At 39.6% G+C, this 25,566-nt stretch overlaps 1 protein-coding gene across 4 annotated transcripts in view; it reads right to left on the bottom strand.

Annotated features, from left to right (window-relative positions):
- The window catches only part of LOC128702942 (armadillo-like helical domain-containing protein 3), a 93,651-nt gene extending 68,505 nt beyond the window's left edge, over window positions 1–25,146 (bottom strand). The window contains exons 1-6 of one of the 4 annotated variants that reach the window (XM_070091900.1): window positions 25,034–25,137; window positions 12,635–12,779; window positions 12,069–12,247; window positions 11,494–11,640; window positions 6,397–6,538; window positions 2,991–3,124 (exon numbers count right to left, since the gene is read on the bottom strand). In XM_070091900.1, the coding sequence (XP_069948001.1) occupies window positions 2,991–3,124; window positions 6,397–6,538; window positions 11,494–11,640; window positions 12,069–12,206 (561 nt within the window). In that variant the 5' untranslated portion in view covers window positions 12,207–12,247; window positions 12,635–12,779; window positions 25,034–25,137. Of the gene's footprint in view, window positions 1–2,990; window positions 3,125–6,396; window positions 6,539–11,493; window positions 11,641–12,068; window positions 12,248–12,634; window positions 12,780–21,951; window positions 22,040–25,033 lie in introns of those variants that run through there. The other 3 variants (XM_070091899.1, XM_070091901.1, XM_053797427.2) reach the window with 3 other exon arrangements.
- Window positions 25,147–25,566: the final 420 nt, after the last annotated feature.

Raw genomic sequence — 25,566 nt, 5'->3', positions numbered from 1 at the left:
GCAGGTGCAATCGCTAAAAAAGCTGTGATAATATGAAATGTTCCGATTGTATGCTTGGAAGCGACAGCGGTGGCTGGCTGGCTTCTAAACACTGGCCAGAAGTGGACGCGTCTCAGACGGAACGAATAGTGTTGGTCGAGTTTTTTAGCGCTAATCGAGGCAAAATTTTTGCGATAAAATGTATCGCTAGTCAGATTTATCGTTAATCGATGCCATTGCTGGTCGAGGGTCCACTGTACACATTTTTGGATTAATTGGATTTACATTAATTCTTATGGGAAATATTATTTCGGTTTTCAGCCATTTCAGTTTTAGGCCAGCCTTCTGGAATGGATTATGGCCAATAATCGAGGGTCCACTGTACATCTCTTATGACCCCATCTATAAGTGTGCTAAACAACCATGGGGACATTACACATCCCCATCTAAGGCCTACTTTTACTGGAAAGTAGCATTCAATTATAAGTGTAATTATAATTATAACTGTCTTAATTATTAGTAAATTTATTATAATATTTATTTACTACTGTGAACTAATAGTATATTTATTTATTCAATTTTGTAACTTTTTTAACACAATGGTGCCTCCCACCATCCACTTTTATAAGTGCATCTCCATAATATGTACTATCATGCAATTGTGCTAGAGGATCACAAACTGAGACTTGAGTTGAGTAAATCTATAAAAGGCACATGTGCAATGTTGGATAACCATGTTAAAGAAATGTTTTTGCCCACCAGGGCTTTATCAATCCAATGGACTGATAAGCAAAATGTTTCCTTAATAAACTTACTTACACAATTGTACTTGGTAGGATTTATAGACTGCTTAATTTAGCAGTAAATCACTGATTATCCAGCACTGATGGAGAGAAAGAGCATGCCAGATTTTCAAAAATGCCACATAATGCATTTTTTTTTTTTTGCACATTTATTTTTTCAGCATTTTGGATACATCTCCATAATTATCATTCAAATTCCATTTGCATTCATCTTCATAAGACACAATATACAGAGAGAGGATATTTAGGCATAGAAAATGAAATGACCATATTCTTAGAAAAAAAAAATTATAGTCAGTTTTCAATTTTAGAGGTCATGCACCAAGCAAAAATGAAAATGGTCATTATAAAAAATCCACATTTAATGATTAATTTGTACCAACACACACACACACACATTTTCTTTTACATAGGAATGTACAGTATTTGACAAACAAACAGAGCTAAAATAAATAACAACGAGATTGTGAACCCAGCCCATATAGAGGAAACTGAGCATATTTCTTTCAGTGTCATTCAAATTAATTTTCACAAGACTAACAACTGCAGGAGTGTATCAGTGAATGATGCCAAAATCATCCGTAGCAAGCAAATTTTATTTTACACCCAAAACGCAAATTAACCCTTTCAGTATCGAGACCCCTGATCCTTAACTCACTCTCTCTGTTGAAAAAAAAAAAAAAAAAAAATTCTTATGAAAAGATAGAGAATCTTTTCCTGATGGTTATGACACCAAAAGTACAAAATTTGATGAAAAACTTACAAAATTACACTCATGAAGTTAGCGATCTTGGCGATATTTATGCATCGGCGATTTCGCCCACTTTGAGCCCTACTTTCGGCCAATTCCATTATTCCAGTCGACTAAAATCCTAGCTATTTTGCTAGAAATCCATTTGTTCTATTGACTGAGTACAAGAAACCACCCATTTACTGATTTCAACTACCTAATAAAGTGGTCAGAAATTGGCAAGTTGGCCAATTTCACACAAATTTCCAAAGATGCCAATTTCAAAATAGGGGCCAGAATAAACAAGGCAGATATTCCTGGCACTAAAATAACATTTTCTTTGTTCATTAGTCACATCTCCAGGCCCCTCTTGTATTACTGCTGCTTTCCATTTTGAATTTTTATTCTCACAAAAAATAGGAGATTTATTGTTATGCAGACTACTACATTATTATAGTAATTGTATAAATAATGTCAACTCATTCATGACTGCGCATTAAACTGGCCAGTTGGACACTTAGTGGATGGTGACATCATTTGTTTATTCTTGAGCATTGGCAAAAATCGCACATTTCCACTACTTTGAGCTCAATTTTAAGGTATTTTTCGTAGTGAAACCAATCAAAACCACTGCCATTTCTGTAATATATCTTCCTTTCTATCAAATGAGACCAAGAAAATGAGAATACAACCATAAATACCATATGAAAATGCACTGCAAAGTTGCTGTTTTAAACCAAAAACACAGTAGGAGTTTTTTTTCTCGTTATGTACTGCGTGCCGCAGGATTTTTTTTATACTCCGCACACTGACCACGCAGACCCATTCTTTCATATGTAGTCCTACCAGCTTTCTTCCACCAGTCTTGAAGGAGCTAGAATTTTGCCATAGTATTACGGGACCGACACTGGCTCTCAAGTTGTAATATTAAGGGACCAACACTGAAAGGGTTAAATCCAAGATAACTGGTGAAAATTTTAAATTAGATATTTCCAGTGCTTTATTTTTAACATAAAATGCTGCAATGAAAATGACAAAACACTTATTTTTGTTGTTTAGGATACTCACTAAAGCATTAAAAAGCCGGTTTCTTTTTCAACTACTTGTGGATTATATGGTGTCTGATCACTAGACTGATGTCGTGGATTTCTAGCAAATGCCAGATTATACAAAGATAAGCTGGATTGAATCAAAACTGCTAGGTAATGTTGAATACCAAATAATCAATGATTTCCTGTATCACACCTTTCTCTTTGTTAATAAATTAAGAAAATGATGCAATAATGTAGCTGTTATGGTGATTATCAGGTCATGTTGGCCCATGTAGAGAAAAAAAAAAGTGTGTAACCCTGGAGGGGTCAGCAACTGATGTACCATATTACTGCTACACTACTAGAAAATTTGATGCACAAATCTAAAACTCACTTAAAAAGCTTAATAAGATAATAGTATTTTGCATAATATAAAGTTCATATTACCTGAATAACTGCATCAAAGTTACAATTAATGGTGAGGTATTCGAGAACGGTATTTTGACTTATGTTGTCCGTTCCTGTTGCCAGTACAAGCAGAAATTTAAGACTTAGAGATTTGAGGCTGTCGCAATATTCACCTGGAAATAAAAATGTTTCATACCTATGTGAAATAAAAGAAATGATATCAAGGAAAGAAAAGCAAACATATCATACAATATCAGAACTTGCTCTAAATATCAGTGCAGATACAGTGGAACCTTGGTTGTCGATTCAATTATTTGTTGAGCAAATTGCTTTTCGAATGAGGAATTCGAGAAAAAAATGTTCTGCTTTTCATATGTTGTCTTGGTTGTCGACCGACAACATGAATGGCTCGGGTCACATGCTCAAAGAATAACCACAGTATAGCCACTAATTCAAGTGCTGTAAATATCTCTTGAGCTTTTGTTGTGCATCTTGTGAACTTTTTTTTGTTATTCTGCAGTTTTGGTAAAATTTCTTTTATTGTGAGATAAGCCATCATGGGTCAAAAGAAGGATAAAGATATGAAAGCAAAAAGAAAAGTTGTAAAAAGCACTGCTGAGTTTAAAAAAGAAGTCATTAGAAAGTATGAAGGTAGGCTCCGAGTGGCTGATATAGCAAAGCTTTCTGATAAATCAAAATCTACCATTAGCATGATACTGAATCAAATGGAAAAAATTAAAGCAGCTGATCTTGCAAAAGGTGCAAAAGTGATATCAAAGCAAAGGCCACAAATTATTGAGGAGGTTGAAAACTTTTTTTGATTTGGATAAACAAAAAAGTTACACAGTGATAGTGTTTCAGAGGCCATTATTTGAGAAAAAGCGAAGCAGTTGCATGATGACCTGTGGAAAAAAAAAAAAAGAACGTGCCAAAACCCAATCCTTCAAGGATAGTAGGGGTTGGTTTGATAATTTTAAGAAAAGAAGTGGCATTCACAGTGTGGCTAGGCATGGGGAGGCTGCCAATGCTGACAAAGTGGCTGTTGAAAAGTATGTTACTGAATTCCAAGAGTACATAGAGGCTGAGGGATTTGTCCCCCAACAAGTGTTTATTTGTGACGAGACAGGCCTCTACTGGAAGAAAATGCCCAAGAGGACCTACATAACTGAAGAGGAAAGGTCAATGCCAGAACACAAGTCAATAAAAGACAAGCTCACTCTGTAGTAATGTAAGTGGGGACTTGAAATTGAAGCCCTTATTTGTTTATCATTCTGAAAATCCATGAGTTTTTAAGAAAAACAATATTAAGAAAAACAAATTGGCAGTAATGTGGAGGGCCAACACGAAAGCTTGAGTAACAAGACAATTTTTTATTTTGTGAGTTCATGAGGTATTTGCTCCCACTGTCAAAAAGTACCTCATTCCAAAACAATTGCTGCTCAGGGCCCTTGTACATATGGATAATGCTCCTGCTCACCTTCCCTTGAAAAACAAGTTGCTGGAGGAGTTCAGTTTTATAACTGTGAAGTTCTTGCCTACTAACACAACTCCTCTCATCCACCCCATAGACCAGCAGGTCATTTCTAACTTCAAGAAACTACACCAAAGCACTTTTTGAAAGATGCTTTTGAAATCACTTCAGAAAAAAATTTAACCCTCAGGGAGTTCTGGAAGTACCATTTCAATATACTCATCTGCTTGAGGCTTATAGACAAAGCCTGGGGAATGTGTCTTCCAGGACCATGCAGTCAGCATGGAAGAAATTGTGGTCTGACTTTGTGGCAGCCAGGGATTTTGAAGGCTTTGAAGATGAGCCTGAGCCAGTAGAGGATACTGTGTCCCTGGGGTAGACCTTGGGTCTAGAAATGACTAAGATGATGTGGAGGAGTTGGTGGAGGAGCATAGAACTGAATTCACCATAGAAGAACTTGTAGACCTTCAGAACGAGCAGTAACAGACTGCAAAGGAGGAGCTGTCATCAGAGGAAGAGAAGGGAAGGGATGATGTGCCCATTGCACTTGTCAAGGAAATGTGTGGTAAATGGCATGAAGTGCAGGAGTTTGCTGAAAAATACCATCCAGACAAAGCAGAGGCCATCTGTCCCTCTAACATGTACAATGACAGCGTAATGTCTTGATTCAGATACATGTTAAAACAAAGCCTGAAACAAACCTCACTGGACAGATTTTAGTGAGACAAAGAACCAGTGAGCCAGAATAAGGTGTTAGTGGTGAAAAAGAGACAAAGAAAAGAAACAACACCAGAAGGACATTTGACTAACATAATAGAAAGTGACTCCCTTCCAAGCAGTAACATACCCCCCTCCACTTCTCTACCTCCTGCTTCCAGTATACCATTAACTCTCCTCTGACATGTAAGAAGCAGTTAAATTTTCATTTACTGTACAGTATTTCATTTAGTTTCTCTTAGTATTCATTTTTACAGTTTTATGTAGTAGTTAGTATATATATTTTTAATAAATTATTATATTCTCATTTGGGGTCTGAAATAAATTAATTCTATATTCATTATTCTTTATGCGAAAAATTGCTTTGGCTGTCGTCCATTTTTGTTGTCAAATCGACACCTGGAACAAATTAAATTTGACAACTGAGGTTCCACTGTAACTAGTGGTACCATTTGCACAAAAAATAACTTTATTCGATTAATTTAACCAAATATTCTGCGTTTACAAGTACTGGTTAAGAATAAGAGGCATGGATAACACAGAATGGGTATGGACAAGTGTATTGATAGAAATTTTTTTTAAGATTTACTGCATATGTATATGCTGAATGGAATAAGTTACGAAGAATCACCAAGTGTAGTGAACACTTGTCAACAGAATGAGGAAATTAACATTTGAACAAAAACATAAAGGTTGATCTGTACATTATATTTTGATCTTAGTCTGAGATCTCAATCAGCAGTGCTGATGAAGATACTACTCTGATATTGAAATATACAGATGAACTTGCTATCTGCCTTCATTAATATGTTACAGGTACTTATAAAATATATTTGTACATGCATGATAGAGGTTTCTTGGATGTTTTTATTTTCAACAAACCAGCCATATCCCACTGAGGCAGGGTGACCTAAAAAGAAAAACGGAAGTTTCTCTTTTTAAATTTAGTAATGTTTACAGGAGAAAGGGTTACTAGCTCCTTGCTCCTGGCATTTTAGTAGCCTCTTACAATACGCATGGCTAACGGAGGAAGAATTTTTTTCCACTTCCTCACAGAGATAAGAGGAAATAAAGAAGAACAAGAACTATTAAGAAAATAGAAGAAAACGCAGATGGGCGTGTTTGTGAGTATATATAAGCATGTACATGCATGTGTAGTGTGACCTAAGTGTCAGTAGTTAAACATTTATCTGGTAAAGAAAATAAAATCACAATAGAATATTTTTTAAAGAGTCAGTTTTAGAGCTGTAGTCTAACCTGTGAGGAAATTTGAACAGTGGTATAGTAGCATCTGCATCTGCTCTTCTGCAGCATCAAATCCAATAAGAATATTGATAAAGTCAAAGCCATAATCACCCTGCATTTTTCTGTATAATCCTCTGACCAAACTGCATAAAGTCTGCGGGTAAAAAAGAAGTGTGAGGATAAACACTTAATAGAAAAAAAATATAAAATGACAGTTGAAGCAAGTACTGTACTTAACTCATAAAACACTGAAGTATCCATGAATAGGAAGGATACCAAAAATATTTTGCGGCCATATTAAAACTGGAATGCACTTGGAGGTAGCCATACTAATAAAAGGCCTTCATAAATCAATACTGATTTACAAGACATCAGATTTGTCTGTGACTTCAAATCATCTTTATATACCATTAGGCTCAAAGAACAGAAAATAACCCTTTCCTTATAGGAAAAAGTTCTAAAGGTACAGAATCTCCGAAGTTGTTGAAGTATCGTCTTCCCTTACCATCCTTTTATTTCTATATTATGCAGAAAATTCGGAGTGTGGAAATTAGGTGGTGTGGAGTTAATAAAAGTATTAGTCAAGAGGGCTGAAGAGGGGTTGTTGAGGTGGTTTGGTCATTTAGAGAGAATGGATCAAAGTAGAATGACATGGAAAGCATATAAATCTGTAGGGTAAGGAAGGTGGGGTAGGGGTCGTCCTCGAAAAAGTTGGACGGAGGGGGTAAAGGAGGTTTTGTGGGCAAGGGGCTTGGACTTCCAGTAAGTGTGCGTGAGCGTGTTAGATGGGAGTGAATGGAGACGAATGGTTTCTGGGACCTGACGAGCTGTTGGAGTGTGAGCAGGGTAATATTTAGTTACGAGATTCAGGGAAACCAGTTATTTTTATACAGCCCGACTTGAGTACTGGAAATGGGAAGTACAATGCCTGCACTTTAAAGGAGGGGTTTGGGATATTGGTAATTTGGAGGGATATGTTATATATCTTTATACAGTGGACCCCCTGCATACCGTTGGCATCACATAACATTAAATCCGCATACCGATACATTTTATCGCTAAGATTTTGCCTCGCATACCGCTAAAAAACCCGCTCAACGCTATTCGTCCGAGACGCGTCTAATGTGCGGCCTGAGCCAGCCTCACATGTTCCGCCGGTGGCATTGTTTACAAGCCAGCCTCCACGGTAACATCCAAGCATACAATCGGAACATTTCGTATTATTACAGCGTTTTTGGTGATTTTATCTGCAAAATAAGTGACCATGGGCCCCAAGAAAACTTCTAGTGCCAACCCTGTGGTAAAAAGGGTGAGAAATATTATTGAAATACTGTGGTACCATGGTCAACTGCTGATGCTGCTGCTGCTGTAGCACTGTCAGCTGCTGCTGCTGCTGCTGCTGTACCACTGTCAGCTGCTGCTACTGCTGTAGTACCGTCTGCTGCTGCTGTAGCACCGTCTGCTGCTGCTGTAGCACTGTCAGCTGCTGCTGTAGCACCATCAGCTGCTGCTGCTGCTGTACCACCGTCAGCTGCTGCTGCTGCTGTAGTACCGTCTGCTGCTGCTGTAGCACCATCTGCTGCTGCTGTAGCACTGTCAGCTGCTGCTGCTCCTGCACTGTCAGCTGCTTCTGCTGCTGCTGTAGCACTGTCAGCTGCTGTTGCTGTAGCACCATCAGCTGCTGCTGCTGTACCACCATCAGCTGCTGCTGTAGTACCGTCTGCTGCTGCTGTAGCACCGTCTGCTGCTGCTGTAGCACTGTCAGCTGCTGCTGTAGCACTGTCAGCTGCTGCTGCTGCTGCTGTAGCACTGTCAGCTGCTGCTGCTGCTGTAGCATCGTTGCTGGTGTGGCTTATTGAGAATACCAAGAAACAATTAACCCCAGAGGGTTAGCCACCAAGGATAACCAAAAAAATTCAGTGTCATCGAAGACTAACTTATTTCCATTGAGGTCCTTAATCTTGTCTCCCAGGATGCAACTCACACCAGTCGACTAACACCCAGGTGAACAGGGAAAAATGCCTGGAACTAGTGCTCGTATTGGTGAATTTAAAGCCAGCAGAGGTTGGTTTGAGAGATTTAAGAATCGTAGTGGCATACACAGTGTGATAAGGCCTGTTCTGGAAGAAAATGCCAAACAGGACCTACAGTACTCAGGAGGAAAAGGCACTCCCAGAACACAGTGTCTCATCAGTCATTGCTGCATCTTCAATAAAGGTAAGTGTCATTTATTCTTCATTTAGTAGAGTAGTACATGCACAATATATATTGTGCATGTACTACTCTACTATTGTGCATGTATCCTTCTCTTTGTGTGTAGGAAAATGTATATTTCATGTGGTAAAAATTTTTTTTTCATACTTTTGGGTGTCTTGCACGGATTAATTTGATTTCCATTATTTCTTATGGGGAAAATTCATTCGCATAACGATAATTTCGCATAACAATGAGCTCTCAGGAACGGATTAATATCGTTATGCGGGGGTCCACTGTATATGCTTCTGAACTGTTGTATGTGGGCACCTCTGCGAAAACAGTGATTATGTATGAGTGAGGTGAAAGTGTTGAATGATGAAAGTAATTTCTTTTTGGGGATTTTTTCTTTTTGGGTCACCCTGCCTTGGTGGGAGACGGCCGGCTTATTGAAAAAAAAGAAAGTGTAATTATTCATAGTTTTAACCCTCTGACTGTTTCGGTCGTATATATACATCTTACGAGCCACCCTATTTGACGTATATACATGTATACATGTACTCAAAAATTCAAGCGGCTTCAAACCAAGCAGAAGAAAGCTGGTAGGCCTATATGTGAGATAATGGGTCTTTGTGGTCAGTGTGCACCATCTAAAAAAATCCAGCAGCACGCAGTGCATAATGAGAAAAAAAAAAACTTCAACCCTGTTTTTGGATTAAAACGCCGACTTTGTGGTGTATTTTCGTATAGTATTTACAGTTGTATTCTCGTTTCCTTGGTCTCATTTGATAAAATGGAAAATGTATTATAGAAATAGAGGTGATTTTGATTGGTTTTACTATGAAAAGAACCTTGAAATGGAGCTCAAATTAGGGGAAATGTTTGATTTTTGCTGATTTTCAAAAGTAAACAAATGATGTCATTGTCCAATAAATGTCCAACTAGCCATTCTGTTATGCAGTCATGAATGGGATGACATTATTTATACAATTATTACAATATTGCAGTAGTCTGCATAACAGTAAATCTTCTATTTTTTGTTTGAATAAAAATGCAAAATAGAAAGCAAGAGTAATATCAGAGGGGCCTGGAAATGTGATTGATGAACAAAGAAAATGTTATTTTAGAGCCAGGAAAGTCTGCATTGTTCATTCTGGACCCTATTTTGAAATTGTCATATTTTTTATTTTTGTGAAATTGGCCAAATTGCAAATTTCTGACCATGTTATTGGGTAGTTGTAAATGGGCAGTTTCTTGTACTCAATCGACAGAACAAATGGAGTTCTAAAGAAATAGCTATGAGTTTAGTCGACTGGAACAATGGAATTAGCAGAAAGTAGGGCTCAAAGCGGGCAAAATCGCCAATTCATAAATATCACCGAGGTCACTAACTTCGGAGCGTAATTTCGTAAATTTTCCATCAAATTTTGTTCTTTTGGCATCATTACTATTGGGAAAAGATTCTTAAATCACTTCATAAGAAATTTTTTTTTTTTTTTTCATAAATTTTTCGACACCAGGAGACACCTCAGGATTTGGGGTTGCGACAGTCAAAGGGTTAATGGATAAAGACAAAATGAGGATTATTTAAAATTTTTGTAACATTTTTCTTCTTTCAACAAACCGGTCATATCCCACTGAAGCAGGTTGGCCCAAAAAGAAAAAGAAAAGTTTCTCTTTTTAACTTTAGTAATGTATACAGAAGGGGTTACTAGCCCCTTGTCCCTGGCATGTTAGTCGCCTCTTACGGAATGCATGGCTTACGAAGGAGGAATTCGGTTCCACTTCCTTCAATTTGTCACAGGTAGGCTGTGTATCTGAGATGCAGTATGGATTCCCTTCCTGAATCACCACACTGAGTAGTAACAAGAAACTGTTAGCTTAGGGGTTCTTGTATTTCCTAGTATCACCTCTCACTTGCTTAGGAACTTGAGGACACATTTCTTCTAAATTTGAGGGCCTCTGAACATATGGAGGTGAAGCTATAATGATGCATAAGGTCTCCAAGTATTTGATAGTTTTGTGGGTGTCCTTGAAGCAATTATTACCACCATCACTTCCAAATTTAATGTGTTGGAGATAGGTGTTAACAAGAGTTTTGAATTATGTATATACAGTGTATAGATAAGTGGAGGCATCAAGTAGATTAGGATTTTTTAAAGGAGAGATTAGTTTGCATGTTGTCCGATGCTGAAATCTTTAATTGGCACTTTAAAGGAAATCTGAAAGCACTATGATGTTTGGGCAATCCATATCGTGTCTGGTTGCCCCACACAGCAGTATAACATAGTCACTGCACCCGCTTTAAAGATTAAATAAGGTAGATACCCAACACTCATATGCTAGTGGCTGACTACATACTGAATGAGTCATCATGGAACTAAGACCCACATTAGTAGTAATTTTCCTAGCTCAAATGTCCATAAAATGAGACTTCTCCAAAATTATGAAAGCAACAAAATTGTATGAGGAGTACTGAGGGGAGAGCTCGCTTTCCACAACTGAGTGGCTTTGGTAATGCATTCTTGTTAAGAAAGGTTGAGGCAGTGGTACCTGGAGATCCTTACACAAATTTATTCCTTTCCCAATATTGTTAGGTCTTAATTCATGTGGAGTAATTAACACAATTTTACTTTATCCACACTGGGATATTACAAGCCATTTGGGAAAAAATATCCTCAATCTGCCTACTTTCGATACATAATTCATAACTACCTAATCTTGTCTAAATTCAACCACACCTTGCTAAAATATTGGGCATCATAAATAAACCATAATCACATACTAACTAAAAGATGCTCTGGCCTGTTCTGGACAATTATCATGTTGCAACATGGTAATGATCCAGGAAGAACTGAAACATCTATTAGCTTAATCTCTAATTTGTTGGTTAGTTGTAAAACATTAATCACTTACCAAAAGAGCATTGACTACACGTATGTGATGTTCATGGGAAAGAACCTGAACACACTTGGCAAAGAGTGTGTTGATATTTTCCTTCAGTCCCAGGAGCTGGTCAGATGTGCACCTGCTGATTTCACCTTCTAATGCTGACATTTTTGGCTAATGGACACACACAAAATGCAAGATTATTAAAAAACTATATATACTGTATACAGGATTTAATATTTTTACTGTATGGTAAATTCACAGGAAGGTTAAAATCTGTAGGGGTACTAGAAGGTCATAAGGAACTTGTGCAGTGAGAGGTAACCAGGTTTATTCTAAGAAAGGGCAGGGAAGCTCCAATTTTCTGGATCAAGAGCCCTTTACTATCATCATGTAATTGTATTACTGGATGGATTTTCCAACACTAAACTATATTCTAATACTGTAGTCATAATAATACACAATATTCACTAACACGCAAAATTCAGGAGTCATTCAGCATTTCAGTAATCATAATATCAAACATTTTATTTGGCAAACTATGCAGAAAAACTTTATAAAGAAACTGAAAATTTACTGAATTTGTTTTATATAGAATGTACCTTTAGTAAAAACAGATCCTCCCAAAATCGAGGGTTGTTGATGCAAGGATCTGTGCCATGAAATAAATCCTCATACATTTGAACAACCTTTTCTTTCAAATGTCGCCGGACACCGCCTGGCTTTAATTTACTCCCCATTGTGAATGCCAAGCCTTTATTGCTCGTAACTGAGTACGTATCTGTAGATAAAGGAAAATTGTGGTATTAATATAAACAATAATGTTCTAACAGCACCAAATACAGATAATGAAATATGTACAGTATGCCACACTGAAAATGCACATTATTTCAACTCATACTATAAAATTGCTCCTTTATAATTAGCAAGTAACTTGGCAGTTGCATCAAATTATTCATACTCCCAATGTTTTAATTACGTTGTTTCATGCAATATTCCCAAATATTACACCAACCTTAATTTTGAGTGTTTGAAATAAAAAAAGTTGGTACAGTACTGTAATCTTAAAATATGTATATTAATTATATACTAAACAGAATACTCTTTTTCAGAACATAATGACTTAACCTGACCTAAGCTGTTTTCCCTCATCTCCCTATGTTCTGACCTGACTTCTGGATTCCCTGCCTTTTTCTTTCTCACTTGTGACTTGATAATTGTCCAGGCTATGTCATCTAGAGTCAATTTCAAATATGTGGGGTCAGCTGTGAAAGGATCCACCTACAGTACTTGCAAACTGACAAAAGGCTTAACTGAAATGGGAAACAAATTGCTAAATATTATTATGAAATTGCAACCTTTGTCAATATAGCATGGAGGCTCACTCATATAAACATCCAACCCCTATTTAAAGCTACCCAAAGTTCTCTCCTCAATGATGCTACCTGGGGGTTAGTTCCACTCATCTACAACTCTACTGCTAAACCAGTATTTCCCTACACCCTTTCAATATATAAATTTGTCCAACTTAAATTTACTGCTGCAAGTCCTGTCATGGTTAGATATTTTCAATATACTATTTATATCCCCTTTATTTATGTCTGTTTTCCATTTGTACACTTTATACATTTTTTAATTCTCTCTCCATACAGTGCCTTCTGTAAATTTTCCAGCACATTTACGTTCTTTCAGAAATATCGAGACCAGAATTAAGTAGAACAATTCAAATGAGGCCTTACAAAAGATATGTAAGTTGATATGTAGTCAAATTTGAGGGCACTGTTATGCACTGTTTTCTTGCCTTTAAATTTCAGCTAATCAGAACTCTTCAATCTTTTTTGCACTCGCTTTAACTAAGATCTACATTAGCTAATAAGTACTATAGTTGTTTCCTAGGTTTAGAATCTTGCACTTGTCTGCATTGACCTACATCTGCATCTTCTCCAACCACAACGTCAAGCTATCCAGGTCATCCTGGATAGGTTGATGTTGTGCTTTTCAGTGTCCTCATCAAACTTATGTTGCTATTTATTTCATCTTTGTTGTTTATGTAAATCGAGAACAATAAGGTTTCCAATAATGAGCCCTGTAGCACATAACTTGTAAGAGGTCATTCTCAATTCTCCACATTAATGGAAACTCTTTTGCCTATTGATTATGACTTGACCCGGATAATTTCTTCTCTTAATCAGTCTCCTGTGTAGAAGTTTATCAGTGGCCTAACTGAACTCCACATACACAATATCATATTCTTTATCCTTTTTTTTTTTTTTTAACAAGTCGGCCGTCTCCCACCGAGGCAGGGTGACCCAAAAAGAAAGAAAATCCCCAAAAAGAAAATACTTTCATCATCATTCAACACTTTTACCTCACTCACACATAATCACTGTTTTTGCAAAGGTGCTCAGAACACAACAGTTTAGAAGCATATCAAACAAAAATGATCCTAAATGGATGAACAATAGATTAAAATATCTGATTGGTCAAAAGAGAGGCATATATAGGCAAATCAAAAGAGGAGAGGGGCAATTGAGAAATCGATATATTCAGTTAAAGAGAGAAATAAAAAAGGGAATTAGAAAAGCAAAAAGAGATTATGAGGTTAAAGTTGCAAGAGAATCGAAGACTAACCCAAAAGGATTCTTTCAGGTATACAGAAGTAAGATCAGGGACAAGATAGGCCCACTCAAAAGTTCCTCGGGTCAGCTCACTGACAGTGATAAGGAAATGTGTAGAATTTTTAACACATACTTCCTCTCAGTTTTTACACAGGAGGATACCAGCAATATTCCAGTAATGATAAATTATGTAGAACAGGACGATAATAAACTGTGCACTATTAGGGACACAAGTGACATGGTCCTTAGGCAAATAGATAAATTAAAACCTAACAAATCCCCAGGCCCTGATGAACTGTATGCAAGGGTTCTAAAGGAATGTAAAGAGGAGCTTAGCACACCTTTGGCTAATCTTTTCAACATATCACTACAAACTGGCATGGTGCCAGATAAGTGGAAAATGGCAAATGTGATACCTATTTTCAAAACAGGTGACAGGTCCTTAGCTTCGAACTATAGACCAATAAGCCTAACCTCCATAGTGGGAAAATTTATGAAATCAATAATTGCCGAGGCAGTTCGTAGCCACCTTGAAAAGCATAAATTAATCAACGAATCTCAGCATGGTTTTACAAAGGGGCGTTCCTGCCTTACGAATTTATTAACTTTTTTCACTAAGGTATTTGAGGAGGTAGATCATGGTAATGAATATGATATTGTGTATATGGACTTCAGTAAGGCTTTTGACAGGGTCCCACATCAGAGACTATTGAGGAAAATTAAAGCACATGGAATAGGAGGAGAAATTTTTTCCTGGATAGAGGCATGGTTGACAAATAGGCAGCAGAGAGTTTGCATAAATGGGGAGAAATCAGAGTGGGGAAGTGTCACGAGCGGTGTTCCACAGGGGTCAGTGTTGGGCCCCCTGCTGTTCACAATCTACATAAACGACATAGATGAGGGCATAAAGAGCGACATCGGCAAGTTTACCGATGACACCAAAATAGGCCGTCGAATTCATTCTGACGAGGACATTCGAGCACTCCAGGAAGATTTGAATAGACTGATGCAGTGGTCGGAGAAGTGGCAGATGCAGTTTAATATAGACAAATGCAAAGTTCTAAATGTTGGACAGGACAATAACCATGCCACATATAAACTAAATAATGTAGATCTTAATATTACGGATTGCGAAAAAGATTTAGGAGTTCTGGTTAGCAGTAATCTGAAACCAAGACAACAGTGCATAAGTGTTCGCAATAAAGCTAATAGAATCCTTGGCTTCATATCAAGAAGCATAAATAATAGGAGTCCTCAGGTTGTTCTTCAACTCTATACATCCTTGGTTAGGCCTCATTTAGATTATGCTGCACAGTTTTGGTCACCTTATTACAGAATGGATATAAATTCTCTGGAAAATGTACAAAGGAGGATGACAAAGTTGATCCCATGTATCAGAAACTTTCCCTATGAGGATAGACTAAGGGCCCTGAATCTGCACTCTCTAGAAAGACGTAGAATTAGGGGGGATATGATTGAGGTGTATAAATGGAAGACAGGAATAAATAAAGGGGATGTAAATAGTGTGCTGAAAATATCTAGCCTAGACAGAACTCGCAGCAATGGTTTTAAGTTGGAAAAATTCAGATTCAGGAAGGTATGTATCAAGATACACAACATATCCCTCCAAACTGCTAATATCCCGAACCCCTCCTTTAGAGTGCAGGCATTGTACTTCCCATTTCCAGGACTCAGGTCCGGCTATATAAAAATAACCGGTTTCCCTGAATCCCTTCACTAAATATTACCCTGCTCACACTCCAACAGACTGTCAGGTCCCAAATACCATTCGTCTCAATTCACTATCGAACACGCTCATGCACGCCTGCTGGAAGTCCAAGCCCCTCGCCCACAAAATCTCCCTTACCCCTTCCTTCCAACCTTTTCAAGTACGACCCCTACCCCGCCTTCCTTCCCCTACAGATTTATACGCTCTCCATGTCATTCTACTTTGATCCATTCTCTCTAAATGACCAAACCACCTCAACAACCCCTCTTCAGCCCTCTGACTAATACTTTTATTAACTCCACACCTCCTCCTAATTTCCACACTCCGAATTTTCTGCATAATATTTACACCACACATTGCCCTCAGACAGGACATCGCCACTGCCTCCAACCGCCTCCTCGCTGCTGCATTCACAACCCAAGCTTCACACCCATTTAAGAGTGTTGGTACTACTATACTTTCATACATTCCCTTCTTTGCCTCCATAGATAACGTTTTTTGTCTCCACATATACCTCAACGCACCACTCACCTTTTTTCCCTCATCAATTCTATGATTAACCTCATCCTTCATAAATCCATCCGCCGACACGTCAACTCCCAAGTATCTGAAAACATTCACTTCTTCCATACTCCTCCTCCCCAATTTGATATCCAATTTTTCTTTATCTAAATCATTTGATACCCTCATCACCTTACTCTTTTCTATGTTCACTTTCAACTTTCTACCTTTACACACACACCCAAACTCATTACCTGGAGTTTACCTGGAGAGAGTTCCGGGGGTCAACGCCCCCGCGGCCCGGTCTGTGACCAGGCCTCCTGGTGGATCAGAGCCTGATCAACCAGGCTGTTGCTGCTGGCTGCACGCAAACCAACGTACGAGCCACAGCCCGGCTGGTCAGGAACCGACTTTAGGTGCTTGTCCAGTGCCAGCTTGAAGACTGCCAGGGGTCTATTGGTAATCCCCCTTATGTATGCTGGGAGGCAGTTGAACAGTCTCGGGCCCCTGACACTTATTGTATGGTCTCTTAACGTGCTAGTGACACCCCTGCTTTTCATTGGGGGGATGCTGCATCGTCTGCCAAGTCTTTTGCTTTCGTAGTGAGTGATTTTCGTGTGCAAGTTCGGTACTAGTCCCTCTAGGATTTTCCAGGTGTATATAATCATGTATCTCTCCCGCCTGCGTTCCAGGGAATACAGGTTCAGGAACCTCAAGCGCTCCCAGTAATTGAGGTGTTTTATCTCCGTTATGCGCGCCGTGAAGGTTCTCTGTACATTTTCTAGGTCAGCAATTTCACCTGCCTTGAAAGGTGCTGTTAGTGTGCAGCAATATTCCAGCCTAGATAGAACAAGTGACCTGAAGAGTGTCATCATGGGCTTGGCCTCCCTAGTTTTGAAGGTTCTCATTATCCATCCTGTCATTTTTCTAGCAGATGCGATTGATACAATGTTATGATCCTTGAAGGTGAGATCCTCCGACATGATCACTCCCAGGTCTTTGACGTTGGTGTTTCGCTATATTTTGTGGCCAGAATTTGTTTTGTACTCTGATGAAGATTTAATTTCCTCGTGTTTACCACATCTGAGTTGTGATGAATGGTTTGAAAAACCGACAAGTTGAAGATTGAGACACTTATGCAGCATATGGGAATCTTTATTCAGGAAACGTTTCGCCACACAGTGGCTTCATCAGTTCAATACAAAGAGGAAGGCGTAAGGAGAGGAGGAGTATGAGGTAATCAGTCCCTCAACCTGGAGTCGATGTGTTCAGTCCATCAATCTTGTAGAATGATGGACTGAACACATCGACTCCAGGTTGAGGGACTGATTACCTCATACTCCTCCTCTCCTTACGCCTTCCTCTTTGTATTGGACTGATGAAGCCACTGTGTGGCGAAACGTTTCCTGAATAAAGATTCCCATATGCTGCATACGTGTCCCATATCTGAGTTATTGAAATTTCTCATCGTTGAACTTCATATTGTTTTCTGCAGCCCACTGAAAGATTCGGTTGATGTCCGCCTGGAGCCTTGCAGTGTCTGCAATGGAAGACACTGTCATGTAGATTCGGGTGTCATCTGCAAAGGAAGACACGGTGCTGTGGCTGACATCCTTGTCTATGTCGGATATGAGGATGAGGAACAAGATGGGAGCGAGTACTGTGCCTTGTGGAACAGAGCTTTTCACCGTAGCTGCCTCGGACTTTACTTTGTTGACGACTACTCTCTGTGTTCTGTTAGTGAGGAAATAATAGATCCTTCGATCGACTTTTCCTGTTATTCCTTTAGCACGCATTTTGTGCGCTATTACGCCATGGTCACACTTGTCGAAGGCTTTTGCAAAGTCTGTATATATTACATCTGCATTCTTTTTATCTTCTAGTGCATTTAGGACCTTGTCGTAGTGATCCAATAGTTGAGACAGACAGGAGCGACCTGTTCTAAACCCATGTTGCCCTGGGTTGTGTAACTGATGGGTTTCTAGATGGGTGGTGATCTTGCTTCTTAGGACCCTTTCAAAGATTTTTATGATATGGGATGTTAGTGCTATCGGTCTGTAGTTCTTTGCTGTTGCTTTACTGCCCCCTTTGTGGAGTGGGGCTATGTCTGTTGTTTTTAGTAACTGTGGGACGACCCCCGTGTCCATGCTCCCTCTCCATAGGATGGAAAAGGCTCGTGATAGGGGCTTCTTGCAGTTCTTGATGAACACGGAGTTCCATGAGTCTGGCCCTGGGGCAGAGTGCACGGGCATGTCATTTATCGCCTGTTCGAAGTCATTTGGCATCAGGATAACATCGGATAGGCTTGTGTTAACCAAATTTTGTGGCTCTCTCATAAAAAATTCATTTTGATCTTCAACTCTCAGTCTGGTTAGCGGCTTGCTAAAAACTGAGTCATATTGGGACTTGAGTAGCTCACTCATTTCCTTGCTGTCATCTGTGTAGGACCCATCTTGTTTAAGTAGGGGCCCAATACATGTACTGGCATAGGAGAAGAAATACTTTAAGTTTCTTTCCATTTCATTTATGGCTTTTAGTTCTTCCCGCGATTCCTGACTCCTATAAGATTCCTTTAGCTTGAGTTCGATGCTTGCTATTTCTCTGACCAGTGTCTCCCTACGCATTTCAGAAATATTGACCTCTTTTAGCCGCTCTGTTATTCTTTTCCGTCGCCTGTAAAGGGAGCGCCTGTCTCTTTCTATTTTACATCTACTCCTCTTTTTTCTTAGAGGAATAAGCCTTGTGCATACATCGAGTGCCACCAAGTTAATCTGTTCTAGGCATACGTTGGGGTCTGTGTTGCTTAGTATATCTTCCTAGCTTATATTGGTTAGGACTTGGTTTACTTGGTCCCACTTTATGTTTTTGTTATTGAAGTTGAATTTGGTGAATGCTCCCTCGTGACTAGTCTCATTATGTCTGTCTGGGGCTCCACGCATACATGTCTGAACCTCAATTATGTTGTGATCTGAGTATATTGTTTTTGATATGGTGACATTTCTTATCAGATCATCATTGTTAGTGAAGATGAGGCCTAGTGTATTCTCCAGTCTAGTAGGCTCTATTATTTGCTGGTTTAAATTGAATTTTGTGCAGAGATTTAAAAGCTCGTGTGAGTGTGAGTTTTCATCAGAGCTGCCTCCTGGTGTTATTACTGCAACAATATTATTTGCTATATTCCTCCATTTTAGGTGCCTTAAGTTGAAATCCCCCAGGAGCAAGATGTTGGGTGCAGGAGCTGGAAGATTTTCCAGACAGTGATCAATTTTTAACAGCTGTTCCTGGAATTGCTGGGATGTTGCATCCGGAGGCTTGTAGACTACCACAATGACTAGGTTTTGGTTCTCGACCTTTACTGCTAAAACTTCCACTACATCATTTGAGGCATTTAGCAGTTCTGTGCAAACAAGTGACTCTGCAATGTACAGGCCAACCCCCCCCCTTTTGCATATTCACTCTGTCACATCTGTATAGGTTGTAACCTGGGATCCATATTTCGTTGTCCAAGTGATCCTTTATGTGGGTCTCAGTGAAAGCCGCGAACATTGCCTTTGCCTCTGCAAGCAGTCCACGGATGAAAGGTATTTTGTTGTTTGTTGCTGGCTTTAGACCCTGTATATTTGCAAAGAAGAATGTCATCGGACTGGTGGTATTGTTGGTACTGGGGGGGGATTTTTTTCCCGGCATTAGTATCTGTATCTGTTGGTTTGGAGTGGAGGCCATCGACTGTGGTTCCACTCCAGGAATGACTGGATTTGGTGTACGATTTCTGCCATTTCCTGCCAGTTTTTTTTCCTTCCTGGCACTAAAAAACCTCTCCCTCTTGAGTGGCTGTGGCTACCCAGGTTTTCCCATGGCCTGGATGTTTTGTATCTTTTTGTACCCTTTAGATGGTGTGCCTGGCAATTTAAGTTATAGCACAGTCTTTCCTGTACTGAAGAGGTACACATTTCAGGGTGAAAAAGCTTACAGGAAGGGAGTTTGCATTTTCCTGTTGTCATATGGGCATGGCATTTTCTAGGGTGGTCATAGTTGCACGTCCCGTCTGTTTTTCCAGATTTCCCATGTCTGCAGATACCAAGTGCATAGTATGTGCACAGGCTTGGTTTCCGTTTGCCTTGGGTTTCTGTGACTGTATTCCCTGTTGGTGCATGTTTCCCTGTCTTATTCCTATCCTCCCTAGCACCAACAATGGAGCTCCCACCAGTTGTTTTTGGTAATATATCCTCACTATAGCTAGTGGAGTCCTCTTGTTTGCTATTTCCTGTGGTATTTCTAGTTTGCAATATTGGTTTTATCTTATCTTTGACTACACTTGTTTCCCCACTACGGCTCCTGTCCCCTATGAGGTCATTTATATGTATTCCTTCCTGCGTATAATTCCCGACTACCTGGACAAAATCTCCAGCTTCACCATTACTGTCTCCCAGGACAGCACCTCCAGCTTCACCATTACTGTCTCCCAGGACAGCACCTCCAGCTTCACCAGTACTGTCTCCCAGGACAGCACCTCCAGCTTCACCATTACTGTCTCCCAGGACGGCACTATCAGCCCCACATTTACTGACTACCAGGACATCACCTCCAGCCTTACAGTTTCTGACTACATGGCCAGTATCAAGGGCAGTACCATTCAGCCCAGACATTTTATGTTCCCATCTGTTGTAGAAAGCTTCCAGGTTGTCTATGAAAGCAGCTTTGATGTTATCCTCTTTTAATACCCTTGTGATTTTAGTCCACAGATTTTCCTCATTTGGGCATACCCAAAAACACTTCCCTGTTTTAATACTGCTTGTAGCTAGTTCTTGGATATCTGCACAAGGGGCGTGATGCCAATTTCCACAAAAATGACAATTTATCCATGTGGAAGCCCGTTTGTTTGATTGACTGCAGACTACACACAGCTTCATAATGATTTGAGTGGTTGATTTACTGTAATTCTACTAGCAACCTCTTGAATACTCTATTAATAACCTCCTTAAATGAAGCTCTAGCTATTTGTATTTCTATTTCTAACTAATTGGACAGCTTACCGTGTACGTTCCTGATTTATATTTATTGTTTGTGTTTGATAAGGGCGCCTACAACCCTATCCGTTTACAGTCTGCTTTATTGCCCAACGAATCCGTTTGAAACCAGTCAAGGGTTCGGACCATCAAGGGTTCGGACCAGTCGAGGGTTCGAACCAGTCGATCTGATCTGATCAGTGGGTCACTTATTTAAAACATACTAGTCGGTGATTTGGCTAACACATGAAGGATCTACTTGAAATTATCTACCCGAGTAATATGTGATTTGATTGATACAAAAGTATAACTTGCGTGTTGAAGAGCCGGTGATTTCTGGCAGCTCCTACAGTGACGAACGGTCGAGCCTCAACCCTTGTTTATCAATCGCTGTATCTAGCTTTTCTAGTTTTTTTTTTTTTCGTCTCCACCACAATAAATGCTATATTATCACTATAGTTGACTGGTGGAAATTTTGGAGGAAGGACTCCACTCCACTAAGTACCATTATAATACTGGTTAGTTGCTACTACAACACTGTATTCTGCTATTCACTGGTATCACTAGATTATATGCGAGTACACTAGCAGGCCAGAAAGATTATTAAAACAGCTGACCACTGACCACTAACCTTTGCAAATTTTCTTTAGAATCTCCCATAAGGACAGTATCATCAGCAGTATCATCACAGTATCATCTTGGTCTACTGTTTTAAATACCTAAGAGATAAGGTTAGTAAATTCTTAAGGCAAGACTCTTCCTTGTAAAACCGTGTCAAGATTTATTGATCAAAGTATCTCTTTCAAGGTAGTTCAAATTAAGGCTCTCGAAACTCATGAAAGGTATGTCACTATTAAATTTATTTAGGTACAGGTACACATAAGTATAATTATCATACATTATAATTTGTTTAAATTACACATGATAGCCCCATAAAGTCAAAGTGACTTTTTTTCCTGCAAAATAATTGATCTCCAATATTTTATTTTTATCCTTTTGTGTAAAAACTGTTAGGAAACAAGTGTTAAAAATAGTACAATTCGTTGTTACCAAGAGTAAGGTGACCTGAGTTACATTTTAAGTGGGCTTATCTTTTTCCCTAATCTTATTTGTAGTTGTCATACCTTACCATTTCCTTTTAAAATTTGCTTTATCTATAGCATTACTATATGCTAAAGATAAACGTGGCATACACATCTGACTAAATAAGATACACACAAGAAAGAGACCCCAGTGGCCTGGCTGGCAAAGCTCTCGCTTTACATGCCAAGGGGCCTGGGTTTGATTCCAGGCATAGTGGAAACATTTTGATGCATTTCCTTACACTTGTTGTCCTGTTCACCTATCAAGTAGGTACTTGGGTGTTAGTAGACTAGTGTGGGTCGCATCCTGGAGTTTACCTGGAGTTTACCTGGAGAGAGTTTCGGGGGTCAACGCCCCCGCGGCCCGGTCTGTGACCAGGCCTCCTGGTGGATCAGCGCCTGATCAACCAGGCTGTTGCTGCTGGCTGCACGCAAACCAACGTACGAGCCACAGCCCGGCTGATCAGGAACTGACTTTAGGTGCTTGTCCAGTGCCAGCTTGAAGACTCCCAGAGGTCTGTTGGTAATCCCCCTTATGTGTGCTGGGAGGCAGTTGAACAGTCTCGGGCCCCTGACACTTATTGTATGGTCTCTTAACGTGCTAGTGACACCCCTGCTTTTCATTGGGGGGGATGGTCCATCGTCTGCCAAGTCTTTTGCTTTCGTAGTGAGTGATTTTCGTGTGCAAGTTCGGTACTAGTCCCTCTAGGATTTTCCAGGTGTATATAATCATGTATCTCTCCCTCCTGCGTTCCAGGGAATACAGGTTTAGAAACCTCAAGCGCTCCCAGTAATTGAGGTGTTTTATCTCCATTATGCGCGCCGTGAAAGTTCTCTGTACATTTTCTAGGTCGGCAATTTCACCTGCCTTGAAAGGTGCTGTTAGAGTGCAGCAATATTCCAACCTAGATAGAACAAGTGACCTGAAGAGTGTCATCATGGGCTTGGCCTCCCTAGTTTTGAAGGTTCTCATTATCCATCCTGTCATTTTTCTAACAGATGCGATTGATACAATGTTATGGTCCTTGAAGGTGAGATCCTCCGACATAATCACTCCCAGGTCTTTGACGTTGGTGTTTCGCTCTATTTTGTGGCCAGAATTTGTTTTGTACTCTGATGAAGATTTAATTTCCTCATGTTTACCATATCTGAGTAATTGAAATTTCTCATCGTTGAACTTCATATTGTTTTCTGCAACCCACTGAAAGATTTGGTTGATGTCCGCCTGGAGCCTTGCAGTGTCTGCAATGGAAGACACTGTCATGCAGATTCGGGTGTCATCTGCAAAGGAAGACACGGTGCTGTGGCTGACATCCTTGTCTATGTCGGATATGAGGATGAGGAACAAGATGGGAGCTAGTACTGTGCCTTGTGGAACAGAGCTTTTCACCGTAGCTGCCTCGGACTTTACTCTGTTGACGACTACTCTGTGTTCTGTTAGTGAGGAAATTATAGATCCATCGACCGACTTTTCCTGTTATTCCTTTAGCGTGCATTTTGTGCGCTATTACGCCATGGTCACACTTGTCGAAGGCTTTTGCAAAGTCTGTATATATTACATCTGCATTCTTTTTGTCTTCTAGTGCATTTAGGACCTTGTCGTAGTGATCCAGTAGTTGAGACAGACAGGAGCGACCTGTTCTAAACCCATGTTGCCCTGGGTTGTGTAACTGATGGGTTTCTAGATGGGTGGTGATCTTGCTTCTTAGGACCCTTTCAAAGATTTTTATGATATGGGATGTTAGTGCTATTGGTCTGTAGTTCTTTGCTGTTGCTTTACTGCCCCCTTTGTGGAGTGGGGCTATGTCTGTTGTTTTTAGTAACTGAGGGACGACCCCCGTGTCCATGCTCCCTCTCCATAGGATGGAAAAGGCTCGTGATAGGGGCTTCTTGCAGTTCTTGATGAACACAGAGTTCCATGAGTCTGGCCCTGGGGCAGAGTGCATGGGCATGTCATTTATCGCCTGTTCGAAGTCATTTGGCGTCAGGATAACATCGGATAGGCTTGTGTTAATCAAATTTTGTGGCTCTCTCATAAAAATTTCATTTTGATCTTCGACTCTCAGTCTGGTTAGCGGCTTGCTAAAAACTGAGTCATATTGGGACTTGAGTAGCTCACTCATTTCCTTGCTGTCATCTGTGTAGGACCCATCTTGTTTAAGTAGGGGCCCAATACTGGACGTTGTTCTCGATTTTGATTTGGCATAGGAGACATGGCATGGGGGACAAGTTTGAGGACTACAACAGAAATAAGACAGACAGTCCCTCGACGGCGCATTGCCTTTCCTGGGTTATCCTAGGTGGCTAACCTTCCAGGGTTAAAAATCCGAACAAAATCTTATCTTAATCAAATCCTGGTGAGCACAATGTTTCTAAGGCCCCCAATGTCACTTTGATTTTTTTGGATTATCCTAGGTTATTTACACATATGTTACTACGTATGATAACTGTACGTATGATAAGTGTACCTGTGCCTAGATAAACTTACTTGGCTTGAGTTATCCCAGGTTAACTGTTAGCCACGTAACAGTGTGTCTAGGATAATAACATTTGTTAACACTACAGTCACTACCTGGAACATCACTCCTTAACAACAGTGGTGAAATGAAGAAGAATCAGGGGTTCACTTACTGAAGATAAGAGCAGCTCCTGGCCCCTCAGGAGGTACTCCTCCAGCCTCCTCTGCTCCTCTGCTGCGTAAACAAAAGTCAGCTGGAGAGGAAACAAGCCACGCGTTCATTGCGCATTGCTGTACAAAAGTAGATTTTATTTAAATAAAAAATCCGTATTTCTATAAGTGGAGCACAGTATATTATACAATTAAGGTGATTGACATATATAACTATTTTATATAAATAACTTTTATTATGCAAAGCATTTAGGGCAACCTTAAAACTAAATTATAAAAACAAGTATAAGACACTAAATATACATAAGTTTAAAATATTGCAGGTATTTAGTAATTTAATAAAAAAATATAATTATTGATATTTTAAGGACGAAGCTAAATATATATGTTGAAGGAATAATAGAGAAGAACAGGGACAATACAGGATGAAAGATTTGCTCAGCATAATTAATTGGTGTTAGGATTACATCAGGAAGGTGTTTTTGAACAATATCTTTGAAGTGGCAGGCAGATAGAGAATGAAGTTTTCAGACAG

This window comes from Cherax quadricarinatus, chromosome 37 (assembly GCF_038502225.1).
Source record: "Cherax quadricarinatus isolate ZL_2023a chromosome 37, ASM3850222v1, whole genome shotgun sequence".
Taxonomy (NCBI): domain Eukaryota; kingdom Metazoa; phylum Arthropoda; class Malacostraca; order Decapoda; family Parastacidae; genus Cherax; species Cherax quadricarinatus.
The sequence above is the reverse complement of the archived record's forward strand: the minus strand, read 5'-3'. Positions and strand labels throughout refer to the sequence as shown.